Source organism: Microcaecilia unicolor, chromosome 8 (assembly GCF_901765095.1).
Source record: "Microcaecilia unicolor chromosome 8, aMicUni1.1, whole genome shotgun sequence".
Classification (NCBI taxonomy): domain Eukaryota; kingdom Metazoa; phylum Chordata; class Amphibia; order Gymnophiona; family Siphonopidae; genus Microcaecilia; species Microcaecilia unicolor.
The window spans coordinates 108,292,320-108,309,252 of NC_044038.1; the positions used below are offsets into that span (position 1 = coordinate 108,292,320).

The 16,933-nt window shown below is 49.1% G+C and overlaps 1 protein-coding gene across 4 annotated transcripts in view; it reads left to right on the plus strand.

Annotated features, from left to right (window-relative positions):
• The window catches only part of TOMM40 (translocase of outer mitochondrial membrane 40), a 561,556-nt gene that overhangs the window by 246,674 nt on the left and 297,949 nt on the right, over positions 1 to 16,933 (plus strand). For all 4 annotated transcript variants that reach the window (XM_030211383.1, XM_030211382.1, XM_030211381.1 and 1 more), the window contains exon 3: positions 2,928 to 2,995. In XM_030211383.1, the coding sequence (XP_030067243.1) occupies positions 2,928 to 2,995 (68 nt within the window). The remainder of the gene's footprint in view (positions 1 to 2,927; positions 2,996 to 16,933) is intronic.

A 16,933-nucleotide genomic window follows, 5' to 3' on the forward strand; every position in this document is an offset into this window, starting at 1 on the left:
CTCCGAGGACAGCAGGCTGATTGTTCTCACAAACCCGCCCGCCTCCCCTTTGGAGTTGTGTCTTCCCTTCTCTTTGTCTTGCTACATATGAGACTGGCCGGCACGAGCCGGTTCGGGCGGGAAGACGGCCGCGCATGCGCGGTGCGCATCAGCGCGCGAGGACTAGCAAAGGACTTTGCTAGAAAGTGTTCCGATTGGAGGGGCTGCCGTGGACCTCACCCATCAGTGACAACAATCAGCCTGCTGTCCTCGGAGAATACCTTCTACAGGTATGTAGCATTCGCTTTTGGAGGGAATTCTCTGATACTCATGTTTTATTTATATATGCTAGGTTATGAAGATTTTTAAGTGCTACTGAATTAGTTGAGTTTTTTAATTATTAATGATATATATGAATGTTTTCTACGATTGACACGTATGAGTTTTTATTATAATTATTTGATTCTCTTGTTTGACTGTATATTTATATGGATGTTGTCTATTTATTTGAGAATGTTTATGAGGATAGTTGATATATATGAAATAAGTTTGATGATTTCATATCTATGTTTTTATTTCTTAGTTTTGACCCCTGACTCAGCCTGAGGGCGAAATATGGCCACATCGGGTTTGTTTTATAATTCATATCAATAAATGATTTTATATTTTTATGTTTTCTATTTGTCTACCTTTTTTTTTTTTTACTATTATTATTGAGTTATGAGCATTTCATGAGCTAACTCTGGGACAGATAAATGGCTAAAGCTAACATAGGCACCATTAATGTCAAGGGCCTTAATTCTCTTTTAAAGAGGACCCTTATGTTTAAAGAATGCAAACAGTTAAGCTTGGGTATTGTGTTTGTACAGGAGACCCACCTAAAGTGTAGTGGGGAAAAACTGCTTGTGCACAGGAACCCTCGCATGTTGTTTAGCTCGTCCAAGGAAGGAATTAAAAAGAGGGGAATTGCCATTTTGGTGCATCGCCACCAAACTTTTCAGGTTGACAGTTTGCACAAGGATGAAGAGGGGGTAGGTTCTTGCTAATTAATGGTACTTTGCATGTGGAAGCTATAACTAACATCTACGGTCGCAATGACAATCACAATATCTTTTGGAGGGCACCGAGTGGGTCTATAGAAGAACAGGCTACTGGGCACATTCTTATGGTGGAGGATTTTAATTTCCTAATCCCAAGATGGATAGGCTTTGGCCCGGGGAAGGCTTTCCTTTGCTTGACCAGGAGGCTGAAGCTGCCTGACATTTGGCTTATTCCTTGGTACATAGAAGCTACTCCCAGATTGATCTGATATTGGGGGATGGTTTTGGCTAGCTCAGGTTGATAAAGTCTGCATAGAAAATATTATCTGGTCAGATCATGCCCCTTTATGGTGACAGGCTACTCCATATGCTTGGAAATCTGGTAGACCTAGGGCTCCACACCCTCCCTTCTCAGGAACTGCATGTGTTGCAAGCTTAATCTTGGCTTCTTCTGAAATACCTTATTCTGTTTTTGGAAGTCTGCTGACTTTAAAATTAGGTAAAGGTGCTGCAAAGGATACATCCATTTAGGTAAGAATTTGCAAAGGATACATCTTTAGCAATTGTGTCCTACCCCACCATATCATTGGTAAATTATGCCACTTTTTGCAACTGTCTGTCAACAATGGAGCTACATTAATTGGATATAATATGTAGAGGTGACAGAGAATATATAATCTCAAATGTTTTAATTGATCATCTGCCTGGGTCGTCACAGAGGGGAGAACTTCAAGGGGATTTTCCTCCTGAATTTGTGTTGTGTTGTGTTGCAGGGCTGGTGGTTGGGAGGTGGGGATAACGCTGGGCAGATTTATACTGTCTGTACCAGAGCCGGTGGTGGGAGGCGGGGCTGGTGGTTGGGAGGCGGGGATAGTGCTGGGCAGACTTATACGGTCTGTGCCAGGGCGGGTGGTTGGGGGGCGGGGATAGTGCTGGGCAGACTTATACGGTCTGTGCCCTGAAAAAGACAGGTACAAATCAAGGTAAGGTACACACAAAATATGGCACATGTGAATTTATCTTGTTGGGCAGACTGGATGGACCGTGCAGGTCTTTTTCTGCAGTCATCTACTATGTTACTATGTTACTCAAAGAACTTGGTACTCGGTAAGTGAGAGGCTGGCGCAAGTGCAGCGTACACTTCCACGGTAGCCCTGCAGGAATGGCTTCTATCCCCACAGGACCCCTGCAGGAACGGCTTCCGTTCCCATGGACCCCGTTCCCAAGCAAGTCTCTAGACTATTACTCCATCAACAATTAGAGCTTGGCATCAGAAGCTCCAATTTGTAGTCCTGATGGAGAGGCTTACGGCACTTAGGAAGCAAGCTACATAGAAGTTCTTGGACTCATTATGAACTTACTCTGTGGTTCTTGCATGATGGGTATTTAGATTCTAGGAAACATTGACTTTGCGTTTCGTTATCCCACTCATCCACCTATTTAGTTGTACAGACATCTGAAGCCGGGAAAGGGGGGGGAGAGGTGGATGGTGGTACTTGGGGCTGGGGAGGGATTTTACCATCATCAGAGTTGTAAACTTTTTGCCATTGTTGTCATTCTGTTTGTATGTTGTTGCTCTGTTTTCAATAAAAAAAATTTCTAACTTAAAAAAAAATTGTCTAAACAATGTTTTTAATAGCTTTTTAAAACCAAGATACTGAAGGTTCCATCCGTAGCTCAAATGGAAGAGTATTCCGTAATGTTAGCATGTTCAGGAATCCACAGTGAATATGCATGAGAGGTCTGCAGTGGAGACGCTGCATGCTAATCTGTTTTGTGTATGGTCATTGTGATATCCTGAAAATTAGACAGGCTGGGGGTCTTCAGGACAGGTTTGGGAACCACTGTGCCCACAATTTTGACTGTTTTTGTAAGATTTTTCCTAAAATCCCTTTTTGTGTTCTTTAGATTTGTATCCTGCACAAATGGAAGGAGTGAAGTTGACAGTCAACAAGGGCCTCAGTAATCACTTCCAGGTAATGGTAAAACCGTTAACTCGGTTGAATATGTTAAGACATAAGACATAAGCATCACCACACTGGGACAGACCAAAGGTCCATCTAGCCCAGCACCCTGTCTCAAACAGTGGCCAATCCAGGTCACAATCACCCGACAAGATTCACAATCACCCGACAAGATCCACGGAGCAAAGCATTTTGTACTGCTTGTCCCAGGAATAGTGGATTTTTCCCTACGTCCATTTAATAACATTCTATGACCTTTTCCTTCAGGAAGCCGTCCAAACATTTCTTACTCTGCTAAGCTAACCGCCTTAACCACATTCTCCAGCAACGAATTCCAGAGTCGAATTACGCGCTGAGTAAAGAAACATTTTCTCTTATTTGTTTTAAACTTACTGCACTCCAGCTTCATCGCATACCCCCTTGTCCTAGTATTTTTGGAAGGCTCCATATCTATCTTTTCCACTCCACTGATTATTTTATATACCTCTATCATATCACCCCTCAGCCGCCTTTTCTCCAAGCTAAAGAGCCCTGGCCGCTTTAGCCTGGGGCTCTTTATGGGGCTCAAGGAGGTAAACACGAGCAGGATGGGGATAAACAATGTGTGCAATTTCTGGGTCAGAAGCTTGCTAGTAATGGCTCACAATTCAGACTTGGAGGATAATTTTGTACACCATCTAAGCAGGGAACATATGTTGTACGTACATGATTAAATGTCTGTGAGGAAGTGGGTGGTTTAAGATTGGGTTTCTTTAAAAAAAGCAGAACTACCTTAAGAATATGGGTAGTATCATGGCCAGGAGGGTGGGACTCATGCAGAGAGTAGGAAGTTTAAAACAGGGGGCGTAGCCATGGGTGGGCCTGGGCCCACCCAGCAGCGGTGCACCCTTGCCAACACTGAAGCAAGCTAGGCTCCTGCATCTATTTTCCCTCTGTAGCTGTTCCTGTTCAAAAGGGTCACTGGTAGCATGTAAGAATCACTACTGGCGGGCCCGGAAGCCTTCCCTCTTCCGCTGTGCTCATTTAAAGGGTCGCTGGCAGCATGTAAGACTTGCTGCTATCTGAAACAGAAGCCTTCCCTCTGCTGTCTTTCCCCCCAACTATGATGTAATTTCCTGGGAGGAAAGACATGGCAGAGGGAAGGTTTCTGGGTCAGCCAGCAGCAGCACAGCGATTTTTATACACTGCTGGTGACCCTTTGAATTTCAAAGTTTGATGTGCTGTGGTGCTCCCAATGCATGGGGTGAGGGGGTGGAGAGAGGGAAACTTGTTGGGCATGGGAGTGGAGGGGAGGGAGAAAAGGAGAGATGCTGCACCGGTTGAGGGGGTGTAGGAAAGAGGGAAAATTGTTGAGCATGGGAGTGGAGGGAAGGGAGAGAAGGAGGGGTGTAGGAGGTAGGGAAACTTGTTGGGCATGGGGGGTTGGAGAGAGGGAAACTTGTTGAACATGGGAGTGGAAGCAAGGGAGAGAAGAGATGCTGCTCGGGGGTGTAGGAGAGAGGGAAAATTGTTGGGCATGTGAGTGGAGGGGAGGGAGAAATGCTTCATGGGCAGGTAGAAGAGAAGGATGGTTGGACATGGGGGGAGAGAGGAAGAAATGCTGCAAGGAGAGGGGGAGAGAGGAAGAAATGCTGCAAGGAGAGGGGAAGAGAGTGGGATAATTGTTTGATGTAGGGTGGGAAGGGAAGGAGAGATGCTGCACAGGAGGGGTGAAGAGTGCAGAAGAAATGTTGGACCTGGGAGGGAGAAGGACTGCACAGGGGAGAGAGGGATGAGAGAGAGAGTGGTGGAGGGGAGGGAAAGATGGAGATGCCTGGGGGTGGGGGGGGGGGAGAGATGTTAGGATGCAAGGATGTGGAAGAGAGGGAAGAGAAAAAGAAGGAACATTGTTGAGCATGAGGGTGGAGCAAGAGGGAAGGAGGAGGGAGATGTTGGATACAGGGGTAGAAGAGAGTGAGGGAGAAATGCTGGACTATGAATGGGAGGAAAGAGGGAGAAATGCTGGCCCCCAGGGGAGGAGGAAAGAGAGAAGGGACAGAAGGATGCTGGGAGGGGGTGGGGGAGGAGAAAGAGGGAGCAACTGCTGGGCTAAGGGTTGGAAGGAGGGAGAGACTGGGGTGGTCGTGGTAAGGAAATGAACGAGAGGAGGATAGTGATTACAGGGGGTAGAAATGTGATGGAAGTGAATGGAAAGTTGGGGAAGGAGTGAGATGAGAAATAGGAGAGCTAGTGGGTGAAAGGAGGAGATGGAATTTTGATAGGTATCTGAAAAGTACTACTACTACTACTATAAATCATTTCTATAGAAGGAAGGATTAGAAAGAGGGTGAAATTGAGTGGACAGAGAGCAGGAATGAAAAAAAGAGGAAAGAACTAAAATGGAAAAATCAGTATTTTAGAGGCAAGTGTAGTGAGGAAATGGAACAAGAGAGGTGAAAAGACAAATGAACAGCAGCTGCTTGAAAACAGAAAGAAAGTGGAAAAGAGAAACTGGAACTAAAATGTTAAAACATGACCAAACAAAGGTAGGACAGTTATTTTATTTTGAATTTATTAACTAAAATATGTTAGCTTGAGAAATGTGCATAGTGTATGTCATTTCATTGTGTTCAGTAGAAAAGGAAATACATTTCTGTTTTTATTTCTCCACTGTTGCAGTACACGGCGAGGTTCAGAGCTCAGTTTTTGTCTACTTACTTTTATTTCTAATTTGTGATCCCTTGTTCTATAATTGATGAGGGTCTGTCAATGTGATTGTAATGGTAGGTGGGAAGATTGGAGGGGAGGCAGGGAAAAGAGAATTGCGGGGGGGGGGGGGGGGGGGGGGGCACTTTATTTCCTGCCCTGTGCCCTATCAGGTCTAACATTAGTCCTGACCCTTGCTGAAGCTGGTGGGGATCCCCAAGCTCCATCAGCTGAGGTCCTGCTCCGAAGGCAGCCAAAACTCCCTTCTACTAATTTTGTCAGATGGTGGCAGCATCCTTGAGCCACTGACAACCAAGCATGCTTGGGTGCCAGCATTGATACTACTGCTGCTTACCATGCTTGGTAAAAGGGAGTTTGGCTGTCTTTGGAAGAAGTCTTCAGCTGACAGAGCTTGGGGATCCTCATGAGCCAAAGTATATTTTGAGTTGGGAGGAGTGGATATTGAGGGGAAGAAGGGAGTGGGGGTAGAGAGAAAATGTTTGTGCCCCCCCCCCCCCCCATTTTGGGCTCAGGCCCACCCAAAATTGGCTGGCTGGCTATGCCACTGGTTTAAAACCCTCTGGCATAAAACAGAGGCTCAGAACAGATTCCAGGCCTCGGCCGGAGGAAGGGGTCCGCCAGAAGAGTCCTGTCCTAGCCTTTGACTGTAATGTTGGAAGACTGGTAGGTAGGAAGATTTGAGCACAAGTGAAGCACTGAAGTGAGCCTGCTGGGAGCAGTCACTGTGGGTATGAGCAAGTATGACTTATGCTGGGCTTTAGGTTTATTGAGATTTTAAGTTCTTTTGTTTGAAATTAAGTTACTTCCTGCCTATGTTTGCATACCAGATCTCTGACAGTAACGGACTTTGGGTATTTTTTGGTCATAAAGAGGGACTTTCTTTTAGTTTTTCATATTTTGCTGCCTGATTCTGAGATTCTGCAGCTGGCCGTCACCCAAGCTACTACCATGCCTTTATGAAATAGTCTACTTAAAAGCTCCCACTCCAAGGCAGGAGTAATTCTGCTAGGTACCCGGTAAAGTGATGGTTTACTACTACTACTTAACATTTCTAGAGTGCTACTAGGGTTACGCAGCGCTGTACAAATTAACGAATAAGGACGGTCTCTGCTCAGAAGAGCTTACAATCTAAAGGACGAAATGTCAAGTTGGGGTAGTTGAGATTTCCTGAGAAGAGGTGTAGTGATTAGGTGCTGAAGGCGACATTGAAGAGGTGGGCTTTGAGCAATGATTTGAAGATGGGTAGGGAGGGGGCCTGGCGTATGGGCTCAGGGAGTTTGTTCCAAGCATGGGGTGAGGCGAGGCAGAAAGGGCGAAGCCTAGAGTTGGCGGTGGTGGAGAAGGGTACTGAAAGGAAGGATTTGTCTTGAGAGCGGAGGTTACGGGTAGGGACGTAAGTGGAGATGAGGGTAGAGAGGTAATGAGGGGCTGCAGATCGAGTGCATTTGTAGGTGAGTAGGAGAAGCTTGAACTGTATGCGGTATCTGATCGGAAGCCAGTGAAGTGACTTGAGGAGAGGGGTGATATGAGTATATCGGTTAAGGCGGAAGATAAGACGTGCGGCAGAGTTCTGAATGGACTGAAGGGGGGATAGATGGCTAAGTGGGAGGCCGGTGAGGAGTAGGTTGCAGTAGTCAAGGCGAGAGGTAATGAGAGAGTGGATGAGAGTTCGGGTGGTGTGCTCGGAGAGGAAGGGGCGAATTTTGCTAAAGTTATAGAGGAAGAAGCGACAGGTCTTGGCTATCTGCTGGATATGCGCAGAGAAGAAGATGGAGGAGTCGAAGATGACACCGAGGTTGTGGGCAGATGAGACGGGGACGATGAGGGTGTTATCAACTGAGATAGAAAGTGAAGGGAGAGGAGAAGTGGGTTTGGGTGGGAAAACAATAAGTTCAGTCTTGGCCATGTTCAGTTTCAGGTGGCGGTTGGACATCCAGGCAGCAATGTCGGATAAGCAGGCAGATACCTTGGCCTGGGTTTCCGCAGTGATTTCTGGTGTGGAGAGATAAAGCTGGGTGTCGTCAGCATAAAGATGATAGTGGAAACCATGAGAAGAGATCAGGGAGCCTAAGGAAGAGGTGTAGATTGAAAAAAGAAGAGGCCCAAGGACAGATCCCTGAGGAACTCCAACAGATGGTTTCAGGCTTTTATTTGTTTGTCATTGACAATATTTGTCCCTCCTCTGCCTTAGTAGGAGGGCTATCGATAGTCACTCTTGGGAATTCTAAAAAGAATCTTATAAGGATCCACAAAAGTCCCTTTTCTTCCTGGCTTTCTTTCTCAGCTTGCCATGATATTCCTTCCCCTTTTTGGGATCAGTTCATTCAGGGGAAATCCAGGCTAGCCTCTTAGTGTGGATATGCTTTAAAGTCTCAAAATGTGAACTTTAAACGAGAGAAAACATTTTGTTGTGCAGCTTACAGCATCAAACAGCAAAGAAAGGCAGGCTTTTAAATACTACCCCCTCCCTTAACAGTCTCTCTTTATGTTGATTTGTTATACTACCTTTCTGTGGTACAACATAAGCAGATTATATATTCCATATCATCATGCTGATCAATCCATAGACTGGTGGGTTGTGTCCATCTACCAGCAGGTGGAGATAGAGAGCAATCCTTTTGCCTCCCTATATGTGGTCATGTGCTGCTGGAAACTCCTCAGTATGTTCTCTATCTCAGCAGGTGGTGGTCACACACAGCAGCAGCTCTGGCTAGGTCTCCAAGCCTAATTTTTAGGTTTTGTTGAGGGCTCTTCTTGAGCAAGTGCAAACCTGGTGGTGCCAGGTCCCTCCTTTTCTCCCCCCTCCCGCTGGCTCTGTTTAAAAAAAAAAAAAAAAAAAAAAAAATTGGACGTCTTTAAGGGCGTTTATTTCAACGTTTATTTCAACGTTTATTGCAGCTGCTCACTGGGACACCAGTTCGTTACAGCTCGGAGCGAGAAGCAGGTAATTTTACCTTTTTATAGCGGGCAGGGGGTTCCCTGTTCGGTCTCCACGTGGCTTATGGCGTCGGAGGGCGAGGGCGTGAGGATTTGCTCCCCGGACCGCGTGGGTGCGTCTAGCAGGGATGCGGGGATTTCAAAACCTGAATCGCCTTTGTTAAGCATCAGTTTGGAGGCCGGTCAGTGTCCCGGTTCTTCCTCCGGTGCGGTGGTTTTTCCCGCCATAAGCGCCCATCCCCCGCTGCTCGCCCACTCCATGTTGGCCGGCCACTCTGCTTGGACGGCTTCTTCTTGGGCCGCCCTCGAGCTGGGAGATGTTAATACTATGGTCGCCCTTAATTCGGGCGATGGCAAGAAAGCGGCCAAAGTTAAGTGCCGTTCTTCCCGCGTGGCTCCTTCTCGGAGTTTCGCGCCGGACGCCATTTTGGATGCGCAGCACGTTTCTCCCCCGCTCTTGCGAGCGCCGGTTGAGGGTGCGGCTAGGGCCGTGGCCCAAGCTGCAGAAGTGCACTGTTCGGGGGGATTCTCCCCTGAGTTCATTTTGCTGCTGCCCTCGGGTGGAATTCCAGGCCCTAGAGGACTCTGTCTCCTCTGATGTAGATGAGGGCAGCGTATCTGAGTTCTCCTAACGGTCCTTTGGGGATTCTTTGGAGGAGACGGATTCCCGCTCGGATGGAGCGGATGACCCCTCTGCAGCGCGGATCTTTCGCTCAGAGGATTTGCCCAACCTGTTAGTGCAGGCCATGAGCATTTTGAAGATTTCCTGTCCGGAGGACGTCTCTCCCTCAGCCTCTGTTGGCTCCGCCATTATGCTGGGGACGAAGCACCCGCCTAGAACCTTCCACGTGCATGAGGCCATGCGCACCTTGATTTCGGCTCAATGGGATGTCCCAGAAGCGAGCCTCAAAGTGGCTAGGGCTATGTCCCGCCTCTATCCTCTGCCTGAAGGTGAACGGGAGGCCTTTCTTTGGCCTACCGTGGATTCTTTAATCACTGCGGTGACTAAGAAAACGGCGTTGCCAGTGGAAGGTGGCACGGCCCTAAAGGATGCCCAAGACAGAAGATTGGAGGCGGCCTTAAGGTCGTCCTTCGAGGCGGCTGCTTTAAGTTTGCAGGCCTCAGTTTGCGGCTCCTATGTGGCCAGGGCGTGCCTGACGATTGTGCAGCGGGTCTCCCCCCTCGGATCCTTCCTTGAGGGCTGATTGGCCGGCCCTGGAATCGGGCTTGGCTTATTTGGCAGACTTGCTGTATGATGTCTTGAGAGCCTCAGCTAAAGGTATGGCTCAGACAGTCTCTGCGCGGCAGTGGCTTTGGCTGAAGCATTGGTCTGCGGACCACGCCTCTAAGTCTCGCCTGGCTAAGTTGCCTTTTAAGGGCAATCTGCTTTTTGGGGTCGAGCTGGACAAAATTGTGACCGATCTCGGCACGTCTAAGGGCAAGAGGTTACCAGAGGTCAGGGCTCGGGCCAGTGGTGCTCGCCCCGGTAACTCCAAAGGACGGTTTCAGGAAGCCCGTCGGTATCACCCGGGCAAGTCGGGCTCCTCTGCCCCCTCTTCCTTCAAGAGGCACTTCTCCCCCAAGCAGCATTCCTTTCGCAGAGACCGCCGTCCCGGAGGTGCTTCCTCCGGTCTTCCCCCAGGGTCTCGTACCCAATGACGGGGCCCTGGTCCATGGCCCAGTGCAGATTGGAGGATGCCTGTTCTCGTTTCTGGGCGAGTGGACCAGGGTAACTTGAGACACTTGGCTGCTGGAAGTCATCAGAGACGGCTACAAGCTAGAGTTCTGCCGACTCTTAAGAGACGGGTTTGTACACTCTCCCTGCAAGTCTCCGGTCAAAGCTGTGGCAGTGCAGCAGACTTTGGACAATCTGATCCGCCTGGGTGCGGTCGTTCCAGTGCCAGAAGATCAGCTTGGCAAGGGACGTTACTCCATTTACTTTGTGGTACGAAAGAAAGGAGGTTCTGTTCGGCCTATCCTCGACCTCAAAGGGGTCAATCGGGCCTTGAAAGTTCGGCACTTCCGAATGGAGACTCTCCGCTCTGTCATAGCGGCAGTGAAGGCAGGGGAGTTCCTGGCATCCTTGGACATCAAGGAAGCTTACCTGCATATTCCCATCTGGCCTCCTCATCAACGCTTTCTGCGTTTTGCAGTCCTGGGCCGACACTTCCAGTTCAGAGCCCTCCCGTTCGGGTTGGCTACTGCTCCGCGGATCTTCTCCAAAGTAATGGTGGTCATCGCGGCCTTCCTACGAAAGGAAGGAGTACAAGTCCATCCTTATCTGGACGACTGGTTGATCCGAGCCCCCTCTTATGCAGAGTGCGGCAGAGCTGTAGACCGGGTGATTGCACTTCTGAGCTCCCTGGGGTGGATCATCAACTGGGAGAAAAGCCAGCTGCGCCCGACTCAGTCCCTGGAATATCTGGGAGTTCGTTTCGACACCCAAGTGGGCAGAGTGTTCCTGCCAGACAATCGAATTGTCAAGCTTCAGGCTCAGGTGGACCAGTTCCTAGTAGCCTCTCCTCTTCGGGCTTGGGACTATGTGCAGCTGTTGGGCTCTATGACGGCCACGATGGAAGTAGTGCCCTGGGCCAGGGCTTATATGAGACCACTACAACTCTCTCTGCTGCAGCGCTGGACTCCAGTGTCGGAGGATTACGCTGTGTGCCTTCCCTTGGACCTAGCGTTGCGCAAGGCGCTGAGCTGGTGGCTGAGGACAGACAAGTTGTCCGCAGGGATGCCTCTTTTGACCCTGGAGTGGGTTGTCGTCATGACGGACGCCTCTTTGACGGGCTGGGGAGCCCATTGCTTGGGAAGGACAGCGCAGGGGCTCTGGTCTCCTGCAGAGGCAAAGTGGTCTATCAACCTCCTGGAACTCAGCCATTTGGTTGGCGCTTTTGGAGTTCCTCCCGGTACTGCCGTTGAAGCCAGTATGGGTCCTGTCGGACAATGCCACGGCTGTGGCCTATGTCAATCGCCAGGGAGGTACCAAGAGCGCCCCTCTAGCCAAGGAGGCCATGAATCTATGCCAGTGGGCGGAAGCGAACCTGGAACAGCTGTCGGCGGCCCACATTGCTGGAGTCATGAATGTCAAGGCGGACTTTCTCAGTCGCCATACCTTGGATCCTGGAGAGTGGCAGCTATCGGCTCAGGCGTTCTTGGACATCACGAAGCGCTGGGGCCAGCCGAGCCTAGACCTGATGGCGTCATCGGCCAATTGCCAAGTGCCGCGCTTTTTCAGCAGAGGACGGGACCCTCGATCTCTGGGAGTAGATGCTCTTCTCCAACAGTGGCCGACACAGGAGCTTCTCTATGTGTTCCCGCCCTGGCCCATGTTGGGCAGGGTACTAGACCGGGTGGCAAAGCATCCGGGCCGGGTAATCCTGGTGGGTCCGGCCTGGCCCAGACGTCCCTGGTATGCGGACTTGATCAGGCTCTCAGTGGACGGACCTCTGCGACTGCCAGCGGAGCAGGGCCTGTTGCTTCAGGGTCCCGTGGTGATGGAGGATCCCTCCCCCTTTGGTCTTATGGCCTGGCTATTGAGCGGCAGCGTCTGAGGAAGAAAGGCTTCTCAGACAAGGTCATCACCACTATGCTGAGAGCGAGGAAGCGCTCTACTTCTACTGCTTACGCCAGGGTTTGGCGTACCTTTGCATCGTGGTGTGAGGCAGGCTCCCTTTCTCCCTTCACTGCTCCAATTTCTTCAGTGTTGGCGTTCCTGCAAGAAGGTCTGGAGAAAGGCCTGTCGCTCAGTTCCCTTAAAGTCCAGGTAGCGGCTCTGGCTTGCTTCAGGGGCCGCCTGAAGGGTGCTTCCCTGGCTTCGCAGCCAGATGTGGTGCGCTTTCTCAAGGGAGAATCATCTGCGCCCTCCTCTGCACTCAGTGGTACCTGCGTGGAATCTCAATCTAGTGCTAAGAGCCTTGCAGAAGCCGCCTTTTGAACTCTTGTCGAGGGCATCTCTGAAAGACCTGACGTTGAAAGCAGTCTTTTTGGTGGCTATCACTTCAGCCAGAAGAGTTTCCGAGCTCCAGGCGCTATCATGTCGAGAGCCCTTTCTGCAGTTCACTGAGGCAGGAGTGTCTATTCGCACAGTGCCTTCCTTCCTGCCCAAGATTGTTTCTCGCTTCCATGTGAATCAGCAGCTCTGTCTCCCATCCTTTCGTAGGGAGGACTACCCAGAGGAGTACTCTGCTCTCAAATATCTAGATGTGAGACGAGTCATCATCAGATACTTGGAAGTGACCAATGATTTCTGGAAGTCGGATCATCTGTTTGTCCTGTTTGCAGGTCCTCGTAAGGGTCTGCAGGCTGCTAAGCCTACAGTGGCAAGATGGGTCAAGGAAGCCATTGCAGCGGCTTATGTGGCCGCGGGGAAGGTGCCGCCTATCCGGCTGAAGGCTCACTCCACTAGAGCTCAGGCGGCCTCGATGGCGGAGGCCGGGTCCGTCTCCTTGGAAGAGATTTGCAAGGCGGCAACTTGGGCATCGGCTCATACCTTCTCCAGGCATTACCACTTGACTGTGGCTGCTCGGGCGGAGGCCCGGTTTGGAGCTTCAGTGTTGCGGTCAGGGATTTCTATGTCCCGCCCTGGGTGAGTACTGCTTCGGTACATCCCACCAGTCTATGGATTGATCAGCATGATGATATGGAAGGTAAAATTATGTATCATACCTGATAATTTTCTTTCCATTAATCATAGCTGATCAATCCATAGCCCCTCCAAGATATCTGTACTGTTTTTATTCTGGTTGCATTTCAGGTTCAAGTTTAGTCTTCAGTTCCTGTTCAGGAGGACTTCGTGTTCAAGTTTTTTCAATTGGATTCTTCAGGAGTTGAGACGATTTTGTGTTAGTGAGCTGCTGCATTCCTCTCCCCTCCGTTTTACGGGGCTGGATTGAGACCTAAATTCTGCCGGCACTCCCTCCCGCTTCGTGCGGCTGTAGGGCAGCTTTGTACCCCTCCCGCTTCGGCGGTGTTAGGGTCAGTCAGCTCCTCCCGCGGTTGCTGTTGCAGGATAAGCCAGATCCCCCCCGCATCGGCGGGGTGGTGTCCCTCCCCCGCTCCGCGGGGATGAGCTGGATGGATTCCCCTCCCCCACTTGTGTGGGGATGAGCTGGGTTAATTCCCCTCCCCCGTTTCGGCGGTGGTGAGCTGGGCAGAGTGTCCCTTTGTGGGTGTAATTCTCTAAGTGCTGAGTCCTGCGGATGGAGCTTTGATATCGACATACTGAGGAGTTTCCGGCAGCACATGACCACATATAGGGAGGCAAAAGGATTGCTCTCTATCTCCACCTGCTGGTAGATGGACACAACCCACCAGTCTATGGATTGATCAGCTATGATTAATGGAAAGAAAATCATCAGGTATGATACATAATTTTACCTTAATTATCTGTACTTAGTAGACTGACTAGTTTGCTTCCATTCTTAATGTTGTAACAGCTGCAGGGATCCAGCTTTCTGAAATCAATTCATTACCATTTCTGAGACAGAAAAATAATTCTATCTATCTATCTATCTATCTATCTATCTATCTATCTATCTATCTATCTATCTATCTATCGCAAGCTATATTGTAGAAAAGCATTAGTATCATAGTTATTTGAATATTCTATCACTAGTAAAAACAAACAAAAAAAAAAAGGCCTGTTTATGATACAAAGGAAACGGGTGCCAGCAAGGTTTTCCTCGGAGTGTGTATGTTTGAGAGAGTGTGTGTGTGAGAGAGAGAGAGAGAGTGAATGTGCGAGTGTTTGTGTGTGACAGAGAGAGAGTGAGACTGGGTGCGAGTGTGTCTGTGAGAGAGAGAATGAGTGTGTGCCATGGGCCCTCCCTCCCTCCGAGTTCCAGGGTCATCCTCCCTCCGAGTTCCAGGGTCATCCTCCCTCCGAGTTCCAGGGTCGTCCGTCCCCCCTCCCTCCGAGTTTCAGGGTCGTCTGTCCCCCCTCCCTCCTTCCCTCCCTCCGAGTTCCAGGGTTGTCGTCCCCCCTCCTTCCCTCTCTCCGAGTTCCAGGGTCATCCCTCCCTCTGAGTTCCAGGGTCGCCCCCCCCCCCCTCACACCGAGTTCCAGGGTCATTGTCGTCCCCCCTCCCTCCCTCACACCGAGTTCCAGGGTTGTCGTCCCCCCTCCCTCCCTCACACCGTTCAAGGGTCGTCGTCCCCTCCCTCCCTCACACAGAGTTCCAGGGTCGTCGTCGTCCCCGCCCTCCCTCCCTCACACAGAGTTCCAGGGTAGTCCCCTCCCGCCCTCCTTCACACCGAGTTCCAGGGTCGTCTCCCCCCTCCCTCCCTCAGAGTTTCAGGTTCCTCCTTCCCTTCCTTCCAGTTCCAGCACCCCTCCCTCCGAATTTTAGAAGTCATCTTCACTTACCAAGTCAGGGTTACGGCGGCCGTCAGCAGTGGTAAAAGGCGTGCAGGCTCGGCCCTTCTCTCTCTCTCAGCTCTGGTCACGCGTCATATCCTGTTTCCGCAAGGGCGGAACCAGAGCTCAGAGAGAGAGAGAAGGGCCGAGCCTGCACGCCTTTTACCGCTGCTGCCGGCCGCCGTAAACTGGACTTCGTAAGTGAAGATGACTTAAAATTTGGAGGGAGGGGGCCTGGAACTGGAAGGGAGCGACGACGACACCCTCATGCGTGTGATGTCGTGTTCCATGGCCTGGCAACTCTGCAGAGTTCCCTTCCAGTGGTTGGTTACTGCTGTTTGTGACGAACCCGGAAGTACGTGACGTCAATTCAGGAGATAGATACAGCAGGAGCTCGAATGCTTCAAGGCTTCACTTTCATGGAGTCAGCTTCAGAACGTTGGAGGTGCTTTTTATTAAATAGGAAGTGCTTATTAGATGTTTCATAAGTATTGTGCTGACATCATATTATGTGGCTTATTTGAATTTCAGTGTTGTTAAATATGTATATTTTTGATCCTGTTTCATGGTAGTCCTATTATTAGGTTTCAGATTGCTGTTTACAAGTTTTCCTCACTTATTTTTTTTTATGTTTATACTTGACCATTTCACTATTGTTATGCTGTTAACATTGTAAGTTTTATATTAAACCGTACCTGCTATACCTCCTTGGGTGACTCTCTTAATAAAGGTGACTAATAAATCCCAGTAAATATAAAACTTTTAAAAATATTTATATATATATATATATATATATATATTTTTTTTTTTTTTTTTTTTTTTTACAGGAGTTGCTTCCTCTTAACCTAGCTTTTCTATCTGACCTTTCAGTCCAGTATATATTTCCATTAACCACCACCTTTTGGCATCTGTCTGCCAGTTCCTAATCCAGATAGGACCCAACGTGGTGAACTGGTTGACAGACACCAGAAGATGGTGGTTAATGGAATTCATTCGGAGGAGGGAAAGGTGAGTAGTGGAGTGCCTCAAGGATCGGTGCTGGGGCAGATTGTGTTCAATATATTTGTGAATGACATTGTCAAATGTAAATGTTTGCGTTTTTGCGGATGATACCAAGATTTGTAACAGAGTGGACACCCCGGAGGGAGTGGAAAACATGGAAAAGGATCTGCAGAAGATAGAAGAATTGTCTGTTTGGCAATTAAAATTCAATGCAAAGAAGTGCAAAGGATGCACTTAGGGAGCAGAAATCCAAGGGAGACGTTTGTGTTAGGCAGTGAGAGTCTGATAGGGAGAGGGATCTTAGGGTGATACTATCTGAGGGTTTGAAGGTGACGAAACAGTGTGACAAGGTGGTGGCTGTAGCCAGAAGGATGCTAAGCTGTATAGGAAGGCGTAACCAGCAGAAGAAAGGAGGTGTTGATGCCCATTGTGTTCAATTTTGGAGGCCTTATCTTGCTAAGGATGTAAAAAGACTTGAAGCAGTTCAAAGAAAAGCTACAAAAATGGTATGGGATTTGCTTTACAAGATGTATGAGGAGAGACTTACTGACCTGAACCTGTATTCCCTGGAGGAAAGGAGAAACAGGGGTGATATAATATAGACTTTCAAATATTTGAAAGGTATTAATCCACAAACAAACCTTTTCCAGAGATGGGAAGGCGGTAGAACTAGAGGACATAAATTGAGGTTGAAGGGGGGCAGACTCAGGAAAATATTTAGAATGGCCTCCTGCAGGAGGTGGAGGAGATGAAAACGGAACGGAATTCAAAAATGCGTGAGATAAACACAAAGTAATCCTGTTCAGAAGGAATGGATCTACAGAAGCTTAGCAGAGATTGGGTGGCAACACTGGTAATTGGGAAGCAAAGCTAGTGCTGGGCAGACTTCTACGGTCTGTGCCCTGAAAATGGCAAGGACAAATCAAAGTCAGGTACATACGAGT